The sequence below is a fragment of the Episyrphus balteatus genome, chromosome 1 (assembly GCF_945859705.1).
Source record: "Episyrphus balteatus chromosome 1, idEpiBalt1.1, whole genome shotgun sequence".
NCBI classification, from domain to species: Eukaryota; Metazoa; Arthropoda; class Insecta; order Diptera; family Syrphidae; genus Episyrphus; species Episyrphus balteatus.
In genome coordinates, this window is record NC_079134.1 from 155,873,887 (window position 1) to 155,895,523 (window position 21,637).

At 28.9% G+C, this 21,637-nt stretch overlaps 2 protein-coding genes across 7 annotated transcripts in view; one reads left to right on the plus strand and one right to left on the minus strand.

Annotated features, from left to right (window-relative positions):
- The first annotated feature begins 388 nt into the window (after positions 1–388).
- The window catches only part of LOC129921182 (sorbin and SH3 domain-containing protein 1), a 250,507-nt gene continuing 229,258 nt past the window's right edge, over positions 389–21,637 (plus strand). For 5 of the 6 annotated variants that reach the window (XM_056002898.1, XM_056002899.1, XM_056002902.1 and 2 more), the window contains exons 1-3: positions 391–595; positions 1,363–1,535; positions 5,824–5,894. In XM_056002898.1, the coding sequence (XP_055858873.1) occupies positions 545–595; positions 1,363–1,535; positions 5,824–5,894 (295 nt within the window). In that variant the 5' untranslated portion in view covers positions 391–544. Of the gene's footprint in view, positions 596–1,362; positions 1,536–5,823; positions 5,895–21,637 lie in introns of all 6 variants that reach the window. The other variant, XM_056002893.1, reaches the window with a different exon arrangement.
- Positions 15,046–17,074, minus strand: LOC129921186 (tetratricopeptide repeat protein 30 homolog). The gene has a single exon (XM_056002911.1). The coding sequence runs from the start codon at positions 17,067–17,069 to the stop codon at positions 15,081–15,083; it is 1,989 nt and encodes a 662-aa protein (XP_055858886.1). The 5' UTR covers positions 17,070–17,074; the 3' UTR covers positions 15,046–15,080.

A 21,637-nucleotide genomic window follows, 5' to 3' on the forward strand; every position in this document is an offset into this window, starting at 1 on the left:
AGAAATAGAAAGTTGTAATGAAGTTAAGCCAGCGACAAAATGATGCAAATTTTATAACAAAACTCATTTCAAAAATTGTTTTGCAACGAACGAATACTTAAACCATTCTTATCACTCACTTTATTACGAAAATAAGAACTCTTCATTTTCTTTCAACTCAATTAGGTCAAAATTACAAAAATATTCGATACTCCATTCGAATGATTAATATCGACAAACCATTATATCTCCAAACATCACAAAAACCATTTCACAATTATTTTGAGAACCTTTTAAACTAATCACATTTCCCAAGAGATTCATTTTCATATCAACATGTGGTACTTGACTGATTCATATTTCATTGTATTCTCCAAATCAATACACCATTTACTTTTCATTCTTTGCCTCAGTTATACTCGTAGACTTAACGCGAAACGCCCTATATCCGAACACAATAAAAAATACTTAGTCTTCCTAAGTTTTCTGCCCTCATTTTCATCTTTTGTGTTTTCTTATTTAAAAAATCATTCATCATCATCTTCGTGAATCTAAAACTCGTACAATGTTAAAGTTTTGTTCTCCAAAATCATCACGTACTCGTAGTTTTCAAAAAGTAAGTTAGGCATAGTTTTTGGAAAATATGCATAAATTACATCTACTCTCTCTCTCTCGAATTTATGATGATGTGAAACCGTTTTCGTATTAATTAAGATCAAGTTGTGTGTGTGCCAAACTGGCAATATTGACAGTTCACTGAACTGTGATTTAAAATTCGTTTTTCAAAAAAAAAAAAACTAAAATGAGAAAAAAGTTTTTTCCACACACATGTGCATGAATGAACTGCAAACAAAACGAAAAGAAAAGTTTTTTAATTTAAAATTTCAAAACTTTTACCTTGAATCTGAAAAAAAGCAAAAAACTAAAACTAAAACATCACACAAATTAAATAAAACATAGTGCAAAAGGCAAAGTCGCAGCGGCAGCATATCGTCACTTTTCCATATCATAACTCTAACTGACTTTCTAATCCGAGAAATATGAAGTTAAAATTTAGTGAAATACACTCAAAAAAATTCTTCAGAAGTTGTAAAATTCGTAATTCGAAACAATTTTCAGTGAGAGTGATTTAAAAAACCATAAATTTGAAAAAGAAAAAAGGGGATGAGATGTCCTTGATTAAAGTTTCGAAGTGTTTTCTTATTATTACAAACAGTTTTCAAAAAAAAATGAGATCAATATTTTCTCCCAGTGTATAAAACACTCACTCAAATTATGATGATTATAGAAATTTAATTAAACTTTTTATTTCCAAATTAAAATATGCACATGGCAAATATCGAGTAGATATTAAAAATAATTCCTCTTCTTAAATTTTCACAGAGACTAGCCGTAGCCGAACGTCAGTTATCCGAAGAGAATTTCTATCAGAAGGCTGAGGACGTAATTACACAACCATTGGAGTTGGATGTGCGCCTGAAAAATAAATTAACCGAACGTGAACTGTCTAAACTGCTGCTGCATTCGAAACAACCTCTCATTATTGCCTTAAGCAGGTATGAGTTTAGATTTTAATTTGTGTTGTGAACTTTTTTTTCCTTCCTAATGCACATACGAGTACTCGTTTAGTGGTATTTGGAGGTATTTTAGAGGTTATGATGATGATGAGGATGATTACGGTTTGTTTGACTCCTGTGTACACACATGTATACACATTTAAATGAGTGATGGGTTAAAAAGAATGCTTAAATGGTTTTACTTTACGTAATTATTTAAGTTTTTAGTAAACATTTGTGTTGCATTCAGTGGAGGAATGGAATAGATTTTCTTTTTTAATTAAGTCATAATTTTAATTAATAAGTGCAAAAAAGTTTTGAAAACGAAGTGAAATATTAAATTTTCTTAAGAAGTTAAGAATTTTGATGGAGATTTGGATTAGGAAGACAAAGATGGGTAAATTTTTCTAAAGTATCATATAAGTTCACTGTCTTAAAATATAAACTGTTTCTACTTAAATCCTTGTGGTAATTTAATGGTATATCAAAGGCTTTGGGATTTTAATATTATAATTGCAAACTGCCACTGTTCAGGATATTTTGAACGTCATCAAGCAAGTTTTCGGTTTTCATATTAGTACAAATAAATTTTATTCTGGGCTGAAAAAATAACCTTTAAACAATTCCACCCATTTTTTTTTTCGTGCTTACTTTCTTTACTTTACTTTCTATTTTACATGGTAGTTTCTTCGAATGTTAAAGCTTCTTATAGCGTTCGTAAGAGAACAATAATTTCAGGGAAATTTTGTAAACCGTTCTAAAAAAAAAATTGCAAAAGTTCTAAAATTGATATTTTTGTAAAGTTTTTATGGAATTCTTTAAAAAAAATCAAGAAAATGGTTCTATGAAAAATTTCAAAAGTAGGACCTTAAAAGATACCTATTTTTTTTAAATCAGAATCGTTAGAGCTATTTTGAGAAAAAAACAATCTTATCAATTTTGGTCGTATGACAAGTACCTACTGTAATTCTGATCCTAAATAAAAATTTAATTTTACCTCACACAAAACCCTCCACTATTTAACAAGTTTGAATGAAATCGCTTCAATGGTTTGCTCTAGCTCTAGATAGAGATAGACAAAGAGACACACAGAGAGACTGATCGAATTTCAACAACCACTTTTTTCTCATTCTACATCATCGTAATGCCTTACTAATCCTTAACTTCCATTAGTACCTACCTGTCACGAGTAAAAACTGATATTCGTTTTAGGTTATAAACTGTGAGTTTAATGACTGTATCCATGTAAATTAAGCTCAAACAAGTTAAAGCAGCTTTATGTGGAAATTTTTTGTGTCTGCTTGTGAGTTATGTAAACGTGGCCCCAAAAAGTAACCGTTAATTTTTTCAGCAATCCCAGTTTTCGTAAAAATCAGATTTCGAAAATTTGGAGCCAAGAGAACACTGCCATAGAAAAATTGATTTTTCATAATTAATACATTTAGGTAGAAATGTTTTTATTTTTTAAGAACAAAAAAAAAGATTTTAAAAGATGGCCATTTAGATATGAGTAGGCTATTGATTATGTCAAAAAAAAAAAACATGGTAATAAGGAAGTAAGACGTTTACGGGTTTTTATTGCAGGAATCGTTCAATGGGTTATAAAAAAAGATAAAACAGCGGAATGCTATTAAATGAGGCGGTGGAAATCAAAGATAGGGGTGCAAAAACCCCTATTTTTGTTTTTTTTTTTTAAATATATCTCGTTAACAAAGCAAAATTTTGATATATTCGATTGAATACTTTTTGTAGCGAATTAAATTTCCTATCAGAATAATGTTTTTTAAAAATTGAAAACAAAAAAAAAAAAGAAAATACCAAAACAGTCGAAGCAAACATAAAAAAAAACAAAAAATTCGATTTTTTTATCTATTAATTCGTATGGAATTATATTTGGAATTTCTGCACGAGTTTTATAATTAGGTATATAATAAAACACTTTTTTAGTTTTTTTTTGCTTTTGTTGGTTGTATTTTTTTTTTTCTGACCAATTACAGATTTTACTGTCTCTTCGAAAAAAAACACCCTTTCACCAAATTTTTTTTTATGAAAACTCTTTATTCTTGCTTTCTGTCCCAAAATCAATGTTTTTATAAAATTTCATTAGGGTGACCCATCATTTTTGTTTTCATTAAAAAAGACACCCTAATAACCATGATATTTTTATAGACACTTTATATTCTTGTTTCTTATCTTAACCCTCTGTAGGCACACCTCTTTTTTGTGACGTGATAGGCACACCTCTTTTTTGTGACGTGATAGGCACACGGGTGCGAATTTGGTTTAAACTTTTTCATGTCGCTGGAACTTATTTCGGTCACAATATTTTATAGAGAATCAAGTATGAAATTAATGTAGAATATTCGGTGAAATTCGAATATTGCATTCACAATTCACTTTCTTGTGACCACTTTTTTGAAAAATCGTAATTTTTTTATTTTTGTCCTGATAAATTCGCACCCGTGTGCCGACAGAGGGTTAAAAGTAACATAATTGCTAAATTTCACTAATATTACTCTAGTAATACACACTTTTTCAAATATACCCATATTTTCTTTACTTCTAAAAAAAAAAAACACCCTTTTACATAAAAAAAAATGTATAGACTTACATTATTCGTAATTTCCATGGGAAAGAGAATATATTTAATGAATTTCGTAAGGGTACCATTTATACCATTGATTTTATCGGACTTATCGCGGATTTTTCCCTATTCCCCAAAAAAACACCCTTTAACCTAAAATTTTTGTATAGACTGTTTGGGTTCTTGGTTTCTGTTATAAATGAAACATTTTTACTAATTTTCATTAGTGTAATAATTTTTTCCTAGTTTTTGTGGTACTAATTCCGAATTTCATCATTTCTTAAAAAAAAAACACCCTTTTACTCAAGATAATTTTGTACACTTTATAGATTCTTAATTCTTATACCAACCAAAACAGTTACACCAACTTTTAAAAATTAATAAAATTTAAGTCAGCTGTTATGATTCCTTGCTCACACACAACTTAACCTATCTAAAAAACACCCTTTCACCAAAAATAATTTTAAGAACTTTATGAATGCTTTGTCCCTGCTTTATCAAAAACCTTCATCCAGAATTTTATTAGTGTAGCATGTTTTTCACATGGGTTTCGGTTATATTTTACCTGTTGAAGTAAAAAAACAAGCACCCTTGTTTTTAATCGGCTATAACTTTTTTTTAGAGCAATCGTATTGAATTTATTTTTATGTCATTAGAATCAGCATCAAAAAATACTTTGAAAACATGTGTCATATGATGATATTCGACAAACAATTTTTTTCAGTATGTTTTTGACCTTCACCCCCTCCCTCTTGTCGGCGAAAAAAACACCCTTCCACCCAACTTTTTTTTATAGAAAAAAAAATCGTCTCAAGGCCAGGTCACTCGGGGCTGCCATTTCAACATAGGTATCTACAAAACTTTTTATAGAACCAAAAAAATGAAAATGATGTGTGTACGCAATGCCTGTAAGCGAGTGAGAATTTTGTTTGTATTTTAACATCTGTCATCCATCATTGCCACTTGTCATCTGCCACATGCCGCATCTAATTTCCCACATGTCACATAATACCCCACGTGCTGTATGTCACATGACACATGACATATGCCACTGATTACTTACCACTTGCCAATTCTCAATTGGCACTTTACAAAAAGTCATGATTATTATTTTATTACCGATTCCCATGGTTTTTTGATATCTTAAAGTTAAAGCAAAATTTCCTTAAAAATTATATTAAAAAGGACATCGAACTATATTAAACTAGATTTCATTTTTTTGAATAAGATTATGCTCCACTGCAGGAAGCAGTCGGTATAAGCTCCTTTCACCATTGCCACCAGGACTAGTCTGCAAATATAATTTTGAATCATCGTTAAATAAATAAGTATTCAATAAGATTCATCTTGATGTTATATCTATTCAACAAACAAGTAAATAACATCTAAAAATCTTCAAAAAAAAAATAACTCTGAAAAGATTCAATTGCAATGACACTCAAAATCTATCGAAAAAAAAAAAAATTAAAAAAAAAAAATAAATTCAAAGTAAATATAATTATTTTATTTCATTCTATTCATTCGAGTTTGAAGATGCTCCTCGTACTCCAACTTGGCATCATTCTCCAAACATATTCATCTTTTCACTCCGAATTTTTCAATTTTTTATTTTTTTTTATCCACTTTCTTTACAATATTTTTTCATGTTCTTTTAACATTTTTCTTTTTTATTTTATTATTAATAAATTTAATTTTTGTTTGCAGTGAAATTTCCAAAAACGAGAAGGAGCTTCAAGATTCTCAGATAAAGGATCTGACTAGTATCGGTAGAGCAGGTATGTGTGAAATTATCTTCTTTCATTTTTTTGTTTGTATTTTGCACATCCTACCCTATAATGTTTTTTTTTTTTATGACATCATCAGTGAGAAAGTCTTATAGAAAATAATATGTCGTCCCAGAAAAAAAAAAAAGAAAATTGTGTTCCAATTTTGTATTATTTTTATTTCTCCTTTTCATTGCAAAAGATATAAATTTCTAGGAAAAAAAAGAAAGAAAGCTGTCTTCTATTGACTCAATATAATTTTACTCCTTACAATATTTTTTGACATTCACATATATATTTTCATTTTAACTAAATGCTTGGTGGTGGTATGGGTTGCGTATTGAATAGGTTTATGCTGCATATCTACTTTTTTTTATGGATAATCAGAATCACAATTCCACACGCTTGAATTCTTTAGAATTATCTCAAAAGAAGCTCAAATAAGAGTAAAAAACAGAGAGAGAGAGTGAGTTAGAACATAAAGTGAAGAAAAAAAAATTTGTATCAAAAGAAATTTGTTTTGAAATAAATGATGTTTCTTGTTACAAAAGATAAAGAAGAGTTAGAACATAAAGTGAAGAAAAAAAAATTTGTATCAAAAGAAATTTGTTTTGAAATAAATGATGTTTCTTGTTACAAAAGATAAAGAAGACATAAAAACATAACAAAAAAAAAATTGAAATAATTGAAAAGAGCTCAAACAGTTTATGTTACGTAATTTGGAGCTTTATTTTTATTTGAAACGGTAGAATGCACGTGTGTAGTTTGTAATGAAATTTAACCAACGTCAATCAGTTTCAGTGGCATCAAATTTGTAATCAGGAGCAAATTTTAATAAAATAGCTATAGACAAAGAAGAAACAAAAAAACTCAAATTATTACTCATACCTTTATTAAAACTCAAGTTGGAGTTAAATTTTTCTTACAACTAATTTTTCAAGTACGGTAAAAATTTTGTATAGGATTTACAACCCGACTGTAATATTTGTATTTTATTTTTTTTTTTTATGAAATATTTCAAATAGCATTTCACTCAAATAATAACAAATATGATTAACTAAAAAAAAAAAAAAATAGAGGCCAAAATAAGAAGTAAGAACCATAAAATATTTTATAAAGAGATTCGACTCCACTCAATTTATAAATTTCAGTTGAGTCGTAGAGTCTGAATGTTTAAAAAATAATTGAGGAATGGTTCATGTTTCATAAATTAATTTATCAACAAGTCCAGCCACGTAAAAACAGAAAATAAAGAGGTTGTTTTTAATTTCCCGAAAATGACAAGATATTTTTGAATCTGGTTTTCTGTTTTTGTTTAAAAATAAATAAGAGCATTGAATTTTAAAAACTAAATTAGTCATTAATTAAATAAAATTCTGCAAAAACAGTGCCATAAAAAGGCTTTGTTTAAAATTTTTGTAAGAGGCTAGGGTTTTGGCTTTACAAAAAGGTGTAACACGTTATTTTAGGTATAACCGTTGATTTTTAATAATTTTTTTTCCAAAATAAGTCAATTTTTTTTGTAAATTGCCCCTCCCCGCTTAAACGAGGGGGAATAGACCCCCCCTCCCATGCGATTTTTTTCTTGTCTCGATCTAACCTACACGCTCTAGCTTTTTAGGAACATTACTCCTGAATCACCCTGTATACAAACTAACTCAAATTCTATTACAAAAATCCCCTTTAGAAATACTCATTCAGACATTTTACAATTTGTTAATTGAGCATAGTTTTAGGCTTGAACAAAGTTAGTTCTGTTTAAAAAAGCCAAAGAATATATGAAAAAAACAATATTATTTCTTAATACAAATTGAAATTTTTTTTTCTTTTTTTGAAAATTCGAATAAATAAAAAAGTTACTCAAATTGTGAGTTATTTTAATCGAGTGAAAATCAAAATATAACATAAGTTAGGTTTTAAAGCATTATTCTAAACAGTAAATATATTGATTTGATCTTAAAATTAATATTTCTCCAAATTAAATGTGAAATTTTCACGGAATATGCCTGCATTTTGACTCAAACTGTTTTTTTTTTGTTAAGCCTTAAGCGTAATCAAAGAAAATGACGCAATGCAATTCTACACAAACTGAACGGGATATTTGCACTCAATAACCGTATTTTTCTCATACTCATACACTATTTTATATGTGTGAAATTAAAACTCAATTTTTTCACTTAAACAATAAAACTATCATGTGACTCTAACTCAAAGATTCAGTTCAAAAAAAATATCGAACTTAAATATTTTCACTCAAGAAACGGTATTTTTTTTAACTCGAATTTACTCTTATGCTTAAAATAAGTCTTGGTTACATATGAGTTGAAATAATATTAATCTTTACATAAACTTTGAACTAAGTAAGATATTTTCACTCAATCAACAAATCTGTATTTTTTGAAACAGGCCTAAGTCTAATTTTAATTTGAAAATGATCATCAATTTTAACCTTAAATTGAGCGTGGTTAATAATGACAACAAAAAATATTTTTATTCAGATATATCTACCTACTAGCCAAATATTGACAATATTTTCACTCAATCAATCCATTTTCTACTTTTATCAAACTTCATTTTACTTTAACCTCAAAATTCGATATTTATCATCATTTCTTACGACACTAAGAAAGTTATATTCTGTATCTGTATAATAAATAAACTTAATTGAAAATATGTGTTTTATAAATTAAACTCAATAAAATAGATAATAATAAATTCGCAATTAAAATTTGGCTTATGGTTTAAATAAAACTATAAAATAAAAATATCCGTAAATAATTTAAAGTAATATTTCTACTCATTTGACAACTCAATCAGGTGCAATTTGTATACCTAATGGAAAATCTGAATATGCAAGGACTTTTTGTGAAGAAATTGTTTTCCCTAAAAATATCTTTGTACAATTTTGTGAAAATAATTTTGAATAAATAGTTGATTTTAAACAAAATTGACTCAAAAATACTGATGTAAAGAGTATACTCAAATACTTTTTAAGTCGTAATTTGAGTTTTCACTATTGATTGTGAAATATTTGAGTTTTGAATTTGAGTTAAAATTTTAAATTAATTCGAGTTAAGTTCTACTCACAAATAGTGATTCCAACTCAAAAATCTTTTTTTTTTTTTTCATAAAATTCCCTCTGTTTGAGTGAGTAAAAATTGAAGAAGTCATAACTCAAATCGAAGTGTTCTTTGAACAAACTTGACTTTAATATCCTCTTATTGCATCTTCGGTCCCACTGTAATTTTTTTTTTCTTCCTCAAGATATGGTTCATTACGTCTATCAAAGTCGCGTCTTGAGAGAATTCGCAAAAAGAAGGGAATAACCATATTCACTCTCTACCTCACTCAAAGGGAACAAAAATAAGTTATAGGGCAAAAAACGTTTTTATTTTCTTATTTTTTTTTTTGTCTTTTATATCGTTTCTGAATTCAAGCAAACGTAACGAATTGTAATGATGACAAGCTTGATATCATTATTTTATACTCAGAAAATGGAATTGAGTAGAAGGAAAAAAAATATAATTTAAAGTCTTTATAGAGGTAGGTAATGTACCTTACCCTACCCTATTTTGATAGTGATGAAGAAATGAGTGGGTGTTGTTTTGATTTTCAAGACGAACAAAATATTGCAGTTTTGTCGCGTTCACAAAAACGAAAAGTCCATCTTCGGTACGGAACTTAATTTATTTTTGTTTAAATATATACGAGTACCTACAAGAAAGAAGAACAAAACAAAAATAGAAAAAAAAAGTTAGAAAATAGAAAAAAGAAATCTTTGTTTTTTTTTTGTAAAATGAAATTTCCAAGTTTTTGTGCAGCATGTTCAGGAAATACTCATGGACAAGTGTTGTCGTCCTCCTTGTCATCGTCGTCTCCATCGAAGACAAGGACATCCTCGAATTTGAACACAAATCGAAAACAACACAAATGGATAGAATGTTTTAAAAGAATTTTTGTAAAATCACCTGAAACCTTATCGAGTCGGAGTAATGGTGGTTATTTTACTCAGAGTGTTGTAGATGGAGTGAAAATGAAAACTGTGAATTCAGTTAGACAAGCAAATAAATATCGAAATGTTAACATGGAAGGCAGAGGTAAAAGGAGAAAAAGGCAAAATGTACGTTTTGCTGAAAAGATAACAGAGCGGAAAATGTCCAAAAATAATAATGGACAGGGACATGAAGGTAAGCTTAAGGATGTTTAACATGCGGATGCGGACAGTTTTTCTTTAAGTTTTCTTTCCTATTTTCAACACAAAATTTCTTGTATGGTTTAAAGAATTTTTGTATGGTTACTTGTTGTGTTATTTCGTTTTGGTTCGATATATTTAGCAATTTTTTATTGATATTTTCATTTATAAGGATTTCGTTAAAAATAGATTTGAATTTAAACTTTGAATACATTTTAACTTTTTCCACGATTTATTAAAAAAAAAAAATGGTTTCCCGAATTCATTTGGATTAAATTTAAAAAGGATTAACCAACTAAAAAATAAACAATCTCTTACATTTAAAATTCTATCGCTTACATAATCTATATGAACAAGGATTATATCAATTTCATACATCGCTAGATTAGAAATGTGATACAATAAAAATTCGGAAACAATTTTCAATTTTTGCGATAAACCATTTTGTTATTTATTTAAACCTTTCAGTTAAAATGAATTTTTATTTCAATATAAAATGCAATTATTAAATAAACAGATTTTTACCTACCTCGTCATCTAACAAAAAAAAAATGGTATTTCAGTGAATCGGAAAGGCAAAGGAATTTTTTGATTAAACTAAAACAAATAAATTGGTTTAACGAACTTGCTCTAAGGATGATAAATGTTTTGCTTTTCAGTTGGTTAGCTTTACTATTTATCCATTGGCAAAATTCAATTTATTTTCAAAACTGATGTATATTTGTTATATTTTCTATATGCATATAAAATTGGAGTAGACATAGTCAAAATAGGGTCACTATGGCGTATACGTATTTTTTTTTTTATTTAAAAATTCAAAATGTTCAATTCTTGAGCAATTATACAAACGAATTAACCTTAAATTATTCTTTCTTATTCATTTATCTTTTCTAATGGTTTGATTTATCTTACAAAGTTTAATATATGGGGTGTAACATTAACCCTCTGTAGGCACACCTCTTTTTTGCGAATTTGGTTTATACTTTTTCATGTCGCTAGAACTTTTTTCGATCTCACTATTTTATAGAGAATAATATATGAAATTGATGTAGAATATTTCAAAGAATTCGAATATTGTATTCACAATTCAAAAAAAAATTTATTTTCACCCTTATAAAGAAACTTTTTTGTGACCACTTTTAATTTTTGTCCTGCCAAATTCGCACCCGTGTGCTGACAGAGGGTTAAAAGGTCCAGTTAACAATTAACTGAGAAAAAATTCCAGCGACAATTTAAGATTTAGATTTAAAAATTTAAAATTTTACTGGGTTATGACTTGACGAAAATCTGTTTTTTTTTTTTTTATAGAAACTTTTAAAGTACATTCCTAGTATTTAAAAAAAAAAAAATAATACAATATAGGTGTTTTCCATCGTCACGAATGGAACAATTGGGTTTCGCTTTCAAATTCTTCGCATAAATGTGCAAAATTTTAGTAAACTCAAGAGTTTCAGCTTATACAAATGTAAAAATATCACTTAATTTTAGTTAATACATCCGAAAAATGCGTTTCGCCCAGGTATAAGTTGGACTCATCAGTTAGGTGCTGTTGTACCCTTTCTAAAACATCAACTAAAATTTTGCGTTATAAAGTGTACAACAGCCCTACTAACAATTTTGCTTCTATAATGCTTTACAGAAGCAACAATTGCATCTGTAAAGCTTTATAGAACCAAAATTATTTGTCGGGAGCTCTTTGTAATTGATGTGCCTGGGCGAAAGTCATTTGGACTTTTAATTTCAGTATCAGAACACCTACATAAAAATATTGTGTTCTCAAATGTTGGATATACTTGAACTCCCAAAATTAGCTATAGGCCTTTAGACTGTTTTGTGAAACGATTTTTTTTTTACAATAGGTATTGTTTTACAAAATTTTTAAAAGCTCGCAAAACCGATGCTGTTGATATTGTACTAGATTTATCGGCATATATCAATAAGAAAATAATTTGTTAAACATTTGAATATCGTCGTCTCATTTAATCCTATTTCATGTCAACCGAAATTCTTACTCTGAATCGGAACTTGCCTTAACGTAAATCAGTGTTGGGTTTATAGAATGCACGTTCCTTCAAATAGCACTTTAGACCGTCCCACTTTTAGATAGATAAAGACGCATTTCAAATAAATACCAGTTGCCCCGCTTTTTTACAACAAAAAGTTAATATCGAGATTGCTATTAAAATAGTTAACAAAATAGTTATTTGTGACTATTTTAATAGTCAATCGAAGTACTCTTTTCTCCAAATTAACTATTAAATAGCCAATTTTACTTTTAAAATAGTTTACCCGGTTTTAACTTTTAAAGTAGTTATTTATTTTTTCTATAAACCTTTTTCTCTTTCTTATTGGCTGAAATTTAAGAAAGTCGTACAAAATCAGCATAAACAAATCGAATCGAACTTGCCAATATTTCCCTGAGAAAACTCCATGGAAAATATTCCCAAAATATTCCCAAAATCTATTTCTGTTTGCAATAACAATTTTTTTTAATGGAAATGTTTTTATTTGCAAACGTGAATTTTTAACTTCAAAATGCACAAGATGAATCTTTTCCCAAAAAAGGCATATTAAAACAATAATTGTAAAAAATGTTTGACAAATAACGGAGAAAAAAGTCTCACCTTAAAATAAGATGATGCGCACTTATATTTCACCACTTTAAAATAAGGTGATATCCGCTTAAAATAAGGTGATTCCACTTAAAATCAGTTAAATTTAATGTGAAAATCATCTTATTCTAATGTGAATGTTCATCTTAAAACAAACCGACCAAAAAATAAAAGTTTTAAAATTATAGTAACACTTTAGCTTTAGTTGCAGTTTATCATACTCATTTCTAACAGTGAGATAGCACTGTGGTAAGGCACTGGCCTAGTAACCCAACAGTTGTAGGTTCAATCCCCGGTGGCTGCCAGTTTGACTTTTTACCTTAATTTAAGGTGAAAGTCATCTTAGCAAAAAAACCATGCAAAAGTCCGCTTAAATTAAGGTGCGATCCGTTTAATTCTACGTGGTCTGTTTTCTCCGTGAAGCAATTCTGCAAGCGGTACTGTAAATAATAGTTAAGCTTTTATAAAATCTTTAAAGATTTTATTATTTTTAGAATGAAAAAAAAAAAAAAAAAAAAAATCATGTGTGCAATTCACACGTGGTAGAAGTGAAACCTTAAAAAATCATTTTTCTTGCAAAAATAAAAAAATAGAAAAAATCTACCTATTTTTATTCTATCACCTTCAAATCCATGTTTTTTATATGACAACCTATATAAATCTTAAATCATCTGAAAGCTTATTGTCTAAGCTCAAAATATATATATCGATCAGTTCTATGAGACATCTACAAAAAGAGCTAGAATTTTTTGAACTCGATCAATTTCCATCAAAAAAAGCAAAAAAACACGTATTTTTATCTTCTCACGCTATTAAATCCATTTTTTCCCGCACAACCTATACAAATTTTTATACCATCTGAAAGCTTATTGTCTTAGCTCAAAATATATATATCGATCAGTTGTATGAGACATGTACAAAAAGAGCTAGAATTTTTTTTAACTCGATGAAATTTCATCTAAAAAGCAAAAAAACCATTATTTTTATGTTCTCATGCTTTAAATCAATTTTTTTGTTTGACAACCCATAAAAAATTTTATACCATGTGAAAGCTTATTGTTTCACCTTGTATAATGATGCATAAATCTTATTTCAAAGATGTCTACAAGAGAAGTTAGAATTTTTTAAAGTCAACCATGTCGAATTTCCAGAATGAGATTACGGTACTTCCTACACTGATAGCTGGTCATCGCCAACAGATCTCCACAGGTGTTTTGAGGTATTTTTAAATTTTTTTCAATTTAAGATTGTGTAACTTGTAGAGCACTTAACGTTATGTGTGATATATCAAATAAAAGGTTATGTTAGAAGAATGCGTATTAAAGTTAAATCAAATTTTTATGTGCACTAGATCAAAAGATATAACGTGTGTTGGAAAAGAACATCTTTTTACCGTTATCTCCGAATTTTGAATAGGAAATTAATTGAAATTTTGTACAATAATATATTATTTAATTACCTATCTACAGTACAAATTTCATTCATCTATCTATTAAAACAAAAAAGTTATAACAAGTTGAAGTCGTGTCGCATTTTCGTTTCATTTTGTTTCAAATCACTACGATACTAAAGAAGTTTTCACTTCAAAATAAATAAATACTGGAATTTTAAGAGTGAAAACTTAAAAAATTAAAGAAAATCGGCTCAGTCCTTTAGACATCATCTTGCCAAACTTTATCATTTAAAAAATAGTTTCATGTATGCAGAAAATTTTTTATTTGCAATAACATTTTGTTAATGCAAAACATTTTTGATTGCAATAACAAGTTTTATTTAATAGATTTTTTATTTGCAACAATTTTTCTTCTTTTCATTAAAAAAATGATTTTTTACCACACTGATTTCATAAAAAACATCATAAAATAATTTAAAATACGGAACTCCAATTTGATTTTGTTTTAGGTACAACTATTATTTTTTCGTTAAATATTTATTCTTTTCAAGCAAAATCTTTTTTTACCAAGAAACCCATACTAGACCCTTCCAAAATGTAAAAAAAAATTATTATATGAATAGCTTTTAGTTTAGAATATAATATTTCATTTTTAGCTAAATTCCTTTATTTTATATCCTACAAAATTTATTTTAAAAAAAATTCATAATCGAATGGATGTAAAAGCAATTAAGTTATCTTTTTGGTATGCATTTCATGTTTCAAATTCTATAGAGGATAAAATCACTGCAAATTCCTCTAACAAAGTAACAAGTTGTGGATTATAATGAATCTGATGCAGATGCTTGGTTAAATAGATACTAAAAAAAAAACATGTTAGATATAAATTGTATAAAGTGATATTGAATTAACATATTTTCAAATACCTATTTTGTACAAAAAAGAAAAAAAAAAAACTTTATTTTTTGTTGCCCACTTTTAAACACACAATAATATCCAATTTACATTTCATATTCACTTAGTTTAATCAAAAGGACTCTCAATTTTCTCGCTTCAAGTCCAATAGTCAATGGTTTTTCAGGAATATCTGTTCCCACATAATTATTATTAGCTGGAGTCATAAGTCCATAAACTTCACAAGACTTTAAGAAATTCAAAACCTCCTGAACAGCTGGATATTTCAAAATAATATTCTGCTTTGCCATCCCTGTAAGAAGCCCCAATATACACCTCTTAACATGCAACCAAGTATCCGCATACAGCCTCGATCCAGAACCACCTTCTAAAGCATGAGCAATCCTTGAAAGTCCAAATTCATAATTCGATTTGGCACAATAAAGTGTACCAACTACCAAATTAACAATACACAAATGATGATATTGTTTGCCAATACTCTCTTTCTGCTCCTCAGCTTTTTCGACTTTCTTCATCAATTCTTCAGCTTCTTCATTTTGAAAAGTCATAATATACGATGCACATAAATTAGCCAAAACAGCTGCTGAAACAGTCATAATATTGTCAGAATGCTGTCGAACTATTGGCTCGTAGAAAGCTGCTGCTTCTTTATACTTATCGCCTTGCATGAATAGAACATGGCCAGCATTTAGACGCCAAACTGGATTCTCCGAACAAAATTCAGCACTAGAACGGAATTCACGTTCAGCTCCAAGGAAATCATCATCACGCCAAGATAACCAAGCTCGTGACATTACAACAGGGAGATAGTACTCCAAAGAGCTTTCATAGTCTTTTAAGGCCTGTCTCAGGGCATTTTGATCAGGAGTGGTTCGAACTTCTTGAACTTTAGCTGCAAGTCCTCGAAGTTTACTAGCTAAGCTTGAGGCTAGTGTTCCAAGTTTCTTTTCAGCTAATTCTGGGGAAGTTTGAGCAGTTATCAAGGCATCCAAAAGCTCATAAAGGTATTGGGATAAATATTTGTAAGTAAGGTCTGTATGTTCAGCCAATATATCAGCTGCTGTATCGTACATTTCATGTTTGCAACACAGCAGAAGAATATTCGCAAAAGTTTCCTTGGGACATGCCGGAGGTCCGAGCTCAAGGAGAAAGGCAAGTTTCCTCAAGCCAGCTACCGGGCCACTTGGGTCTGTCAAAGCCATATTGTGCAAGGTCACCGGATCTAATTCACTCTCTACCCTTGGAGGGAGGTCTAGGAGAGCCTCCCTAGCAGCTTCAATATTACCATCTTGATATTCAATAGCAGCTTTCAAATTGAGAGCCTGGGTTATTCCAGACAAAGCCATAGTTATAGGGTTTCCCACACTACGAGCATTACCTTCGGCTTCCATTTGGGCGCCAATTCCTAATTCTGGATGGTTTCTAATACCTCTTTCGATGATCTCAGCTGTATAATCCAAAGATTGAGCTTTTTCCTTCTTCCGAAAGTGACACAAAGCTAGATTGTATGCCACCAACGGATTATATCCTCCGATTTGAAGACCCGAAACAAATCTTTGTACAGCATTTTCATATTGATCAGCTTGATAGAGTAGACAGCCTTCGTCATTGAGTGTTTCAGCATTTCCACTCAAACGTTGATTGAGAATTCCCTGAGCTCCAGCGAAGTCTTCACTTGAGTACAAAATAGCACTTTGAAGTTGAAGAATTTGTTCCTTCAGTTCTTCATTGTCGATAATTTGTTTGAGAACTTTCAAGGCTTCACCAAAAGTTCCAGCTTGATATAACGATTGAGCACAATAGAATTTGTATTTGGGTTCCTTTGGTACAAGGACACAAAGTTGCTCGTAGCAAGTAGCAGCTTCTTCATATCGTTGGGAATGATAGTAGCAATAGCCAAGAGTTGATATTCCAGCTCTTGTTGTACCAGCTTCACCGAAATTATTAATACATTCGATAACATCATCGTAACGTTCGTCTTTGATTAAATTATAAATTGTCCTTGTGACATGTCCTTCTCGAAGAATTATTCCTTGATGGAGCATTTTAGAAAAAATACACAACACAATTAACATTACATTAAAACTTTTGGAATAAAAATAATTTTTTTTTATTCAAGTTGATGAGGATTTGTTTGTTTGTTTGGGTAGTGTCAGTTGTCAAGGATACCAAAAAAGGTCCTGCGCAAATGGTATAATACAACAGTATCAAAAGGGAGATAATTATAATGGTTCAAAATGTACTGTTTGAGTATCAATTAGCTGAAATATGAAGACTTTATAGACAACTAGCTACCCCCTTTCAAATCCCCTTATGTATTTTTCAACATCAATTTGTTTGGATGTTGAATTAGTTTTTTTCTTCCACTTGACCGTAATTTTTTTTTTTAATTTTTTTTCTTTGTTGAAATAAAAAATTGAAATATCAACGAGGAGTGATATTTTTTTTTTTGGAAAATTGACAAAGTTCACAAAAATGTCTATATTTTCCTTTTTTTTTTTAATTTACATATTTGGAAAAATGTCAAAAATCAATTGAGAGAAAGTGATGGTCTAGCAAACAAAATACCATGACGTCCAATTGTGTTTTAGATAAACATTTGCCTCCATGAGTGTTGTTTTTTTTTTTCTGTTTGTTTTTCTTTCAATATTGATTGGATGTTGACTTTTTGGCACAAAGTTGGCAGTTTTTGGTGGAATGGGAAGGAGATGATTTTTTTAGGAATTGGATATTAGGAAGTCTCATTGAGAAAAAAAAAGGAAATAATTTTTGTAATCAATAAAAATAGTGTGCCAGGAGCTTAGTACACGTTTAGATTTTAAAATGAAAAGTCTGTTGAATTGCTTGAAGGATTTTTATTTGTTTTGATTTATTTAAAAAGAAAAAGGGAATACTGTGTTAATTCAAACAATTTTAATGTAAAATGAGTGCATTAAATATTTTTGTTTTCTAATATTCGTCGAATTTTTTACAACTTTGACTATTTGGCATAACATTAGCTTTAATATCAAATAGTCAAAATTTTAAGAAATTCGACGAATATTATTAAACAAATATATTTAATGCAAACATTTTACATTAAATTGTTTTTAATGCAGAAGAATTTTTAATTGCGATATAGGTACTATAGGGCAAGTTTAGGATTCGTAAAAAAAATCGAACTCGAGATAACAATTTTACATGACATTACGATGATGGAGAATGCCAAAAAAGTGGGTCTGGCAATTCTGTATGTCTGTCTGTCTGTCTGTGTGTACCTCGAGCTACCGCCTAAACTAATTAAGCGATTTTCTTCAAACTTGGTAGTTAACAGTTTTGGGTGATTCCCTAGAGGACAAATTGAAATATTTTTTTAGCACCAAAACAAACGGTACCTGTCATACAACGGAAATAGAAAAGTTAACTTTTTTCAAAATAAAAAATTTTGTGTGTAATAAAGAACATAAAAGCTTCCTTTAGAAATAAAAAAAAATATTTTTTGTACCATTATTAACGGTACCTGCCATAGAACGGTTTTTTTGATTTATGAATTTCTCGTAAACAACAAAACAGATTTCGAACAAAATTTTTATACAGAAACGTTTAAACCATCATTATTTAAAAAAAAAATTGAATTTTTCACAAAACACATTTTTGGATTTTTAAAAAATATTTCAAATTTTTTTTTGAAAAATCAATTTTTCGGAAACGGGTTGGTGAAAAATTTTGAAACTCCATTTTTATGTGTAAATAAATTATTTCTTCAAAAAGGCATACCAACTTTTTTTTGAAAAATTTTGTATAGGTATATAAGAAATTATTTTTTAAAAAAAAACGGCTCCAACGATTTTCGAAATTTTTTTTATTTAAATATTTTTTTATACAGGTAATAAAATGGCATTCTTAGTTTTTTGTAAGAGATCATTTAAAGCGGTATTTAATTATTTTTTTTTTTTGCACCACATATGAAATTCCGTGCAAATATCAAATTTTAAATTTTCCCTTATTTTGTTCAACGAAAAGCTTTAACATTAGAGTAACTTTTACCATAAGAGCAAGTACGTGCGACCCCAGTCGTGCAATTTGTTTTTTATGTTCAAGCATCGTAAAACGCTAAATCTTTATTTTTTGACATCCTCCCACTTCTCTAATTTGTATTTAATTAATTTTAGAAATCGCATCACTCAACAAAATACCAAACCAATAAGTTGATTAATGACGCATGACGATTGTGTTCATTTTTGGGGGTGGACTGACATATAGACAAAAAAAATAATTTATTTAAGCAATTTTCTTTTGAATTATCTGTTTATTTTTTTTTTTTGAAAATTATTGATCTCCATTTAAATTAGATTTTTATAATTCCTAAATTAAACTATTTTATGATTACTCACCTAAAGGTAATTTTCATAATATTAAACCTATGACACTTACTGGATGATGACTAAATCAGAAGGTGTGTCTTTTCCACATAATGGGTGCGCGAGTACTCAAATAATTAAATAATGTGTTTCAATTATTGTTCTGATTTAAATATATTTTAAAAGAAAAATGATTTCATAATTATATTAATCAATTAGATATAACCTCATTCTCAAGAGGTGCGTTATTTTTGTGAATTTAGATCAATAACATTAATTTAAATCGGAAAATATAAATGGAAAAATATATTTTCTAATTTATTTCTTGAAGAATTTAATTGATGGGGGAAGAAATTTGAGATAAAAAATCTTACGGTTTGATGTTTTTAATTAATTGCGTAGAGTGGGATTTGCAATCTAATTAATTGTGAATCATAATAAAATTACCTTTGAAAACCTTTAAAAAAAAATTAAATAGAAATGTCCTATGTCCTTCTTTTTTTAAACCGAAAACGATATTTTGGTTAATGAAAGCAAGGATCCAACAATTAAGACCTAAAAAAATTATAAGTTACATTTTGCCTAGTTTCGAACTCTTCCGAATAGAAACTTTTCAAATCTAAACAAATTAATATGATAATCCTTCTACTTTATTATTGACCTAGTTAAGTCAACACTCAACATACTTTTAAGTTATTTATAAAAATGATTATTTTTAACTCTCAACTCCATCAACAGGTTGCATAGCAAAATGCCTCCCAGCATGTGCCGTCTGTATCATTAGATCAGTAATTCACATTGTACTTGATCGTTTTGGTTTTATTATTTATTTATCGTCTTAAAAAAATACTTTCCCAACATAACTTTAAACTTAAAAGCCATAATTTATAACCAATTTGTAGTACAAGTCACTGCTAGCTGCTGCTGCGCGTTGTACCAATAATTGAAATGCACACACGACTGCAACCAACCAACCAACGGCAACACAACGATACAAATAAATCCATTCTACTAATCGCTTATTTCCACATAAGGTGGCAAGAATACTCTCATATATGGTCGGTTAAAAATTTATATTATGCCCCAAACGCCAAACGTGATATCAATTGATCGTCGTTTGTGTTATTGTACGAACATAATGCATTGATGTTCAGTGTTTACCTATGATGCAGGAGGAGGAGCAGGCACATGTTGTCTATAGCTGCTCCGACTCGGCTGCTGTTGAACACGTTCTACATCAAAGATGCCGCAAAAAAAAATTGGTTAAAACCACTGCTAACGCAGCCAACAAACAGAAGAACACATCGCAATTGTTTAAAGTTAACGAGAATTTTATAGTGTGTTCGGTTTATTGAAAGATTTTTTCTTTGAAAGATGAAGAGAAACTTGAAATAACCTCTGACATTGATCAGCTGATGATGAAGCAATGGCTATAATTATGGACACATGTGGGATGTGCCCTAACCAGGGTTGCCACATGTTTTCTTTTCAAAGAAAAAATACTAAAAAATAAGAAAATAATTATAACAAAACGCTTTTAAATTTTAACTGACGCTTTTTTTATGTTGTAAAAGCCTGATAAACATTTAAAATGGCTTTATGAAATTGGCCATAAGTGATGTATAGATAAAAAGTATTCAGAATGATGTTACTTACAAGTTTGTTAACATTAATTTCACACTTTTTCAAATTAAATTAGTTTTGTGTGCAAACGAAACTCTCCTTTTTGAAAAACAAATTCACCTTCTGAAAATCAAAAACTTCACTTATCATTTAATTGATTTAATTTATGTATAGATTCTCATTGTAAAATATAGAAACTTTTTTTAAACGTGAAGTCCTAAATCTTTGGGATCGAACAATATTTGTAAAACTCAAGTTATAAGCTTTTCAAGGAATTTGTAGTTCAAATAAATAATCAGGTGTGAAAATGCAAAAGTCTTCATCAGGATCACCAGGAGATTCAGAAATCTGAATTCAATTCCTACACTTGAAAAGTGAGTTGATGTGAATTAAAGGCTTATTATTTGATCATTTTATTTTTGAAAATTTTTTGTAAATAAAATTTCCAACTTAACCTCTATATCAGATAACTTGTTCATTCAGCTTAAATTATTTGCTTTTCTCTTAAAGTTACATATATGAGCTTATTTGAAAAAGCAATACATAATTAAAAACAAAAATTTGGATTTTTTATATCACTACAAAAAATTTGAATAAAAGACGGATATAGAAGGAATTTCTTGTTTCTTGGAGTATTTAATGACTCCAAAAAAAGGATTTTTTTTTAATTTTTGAAAAAA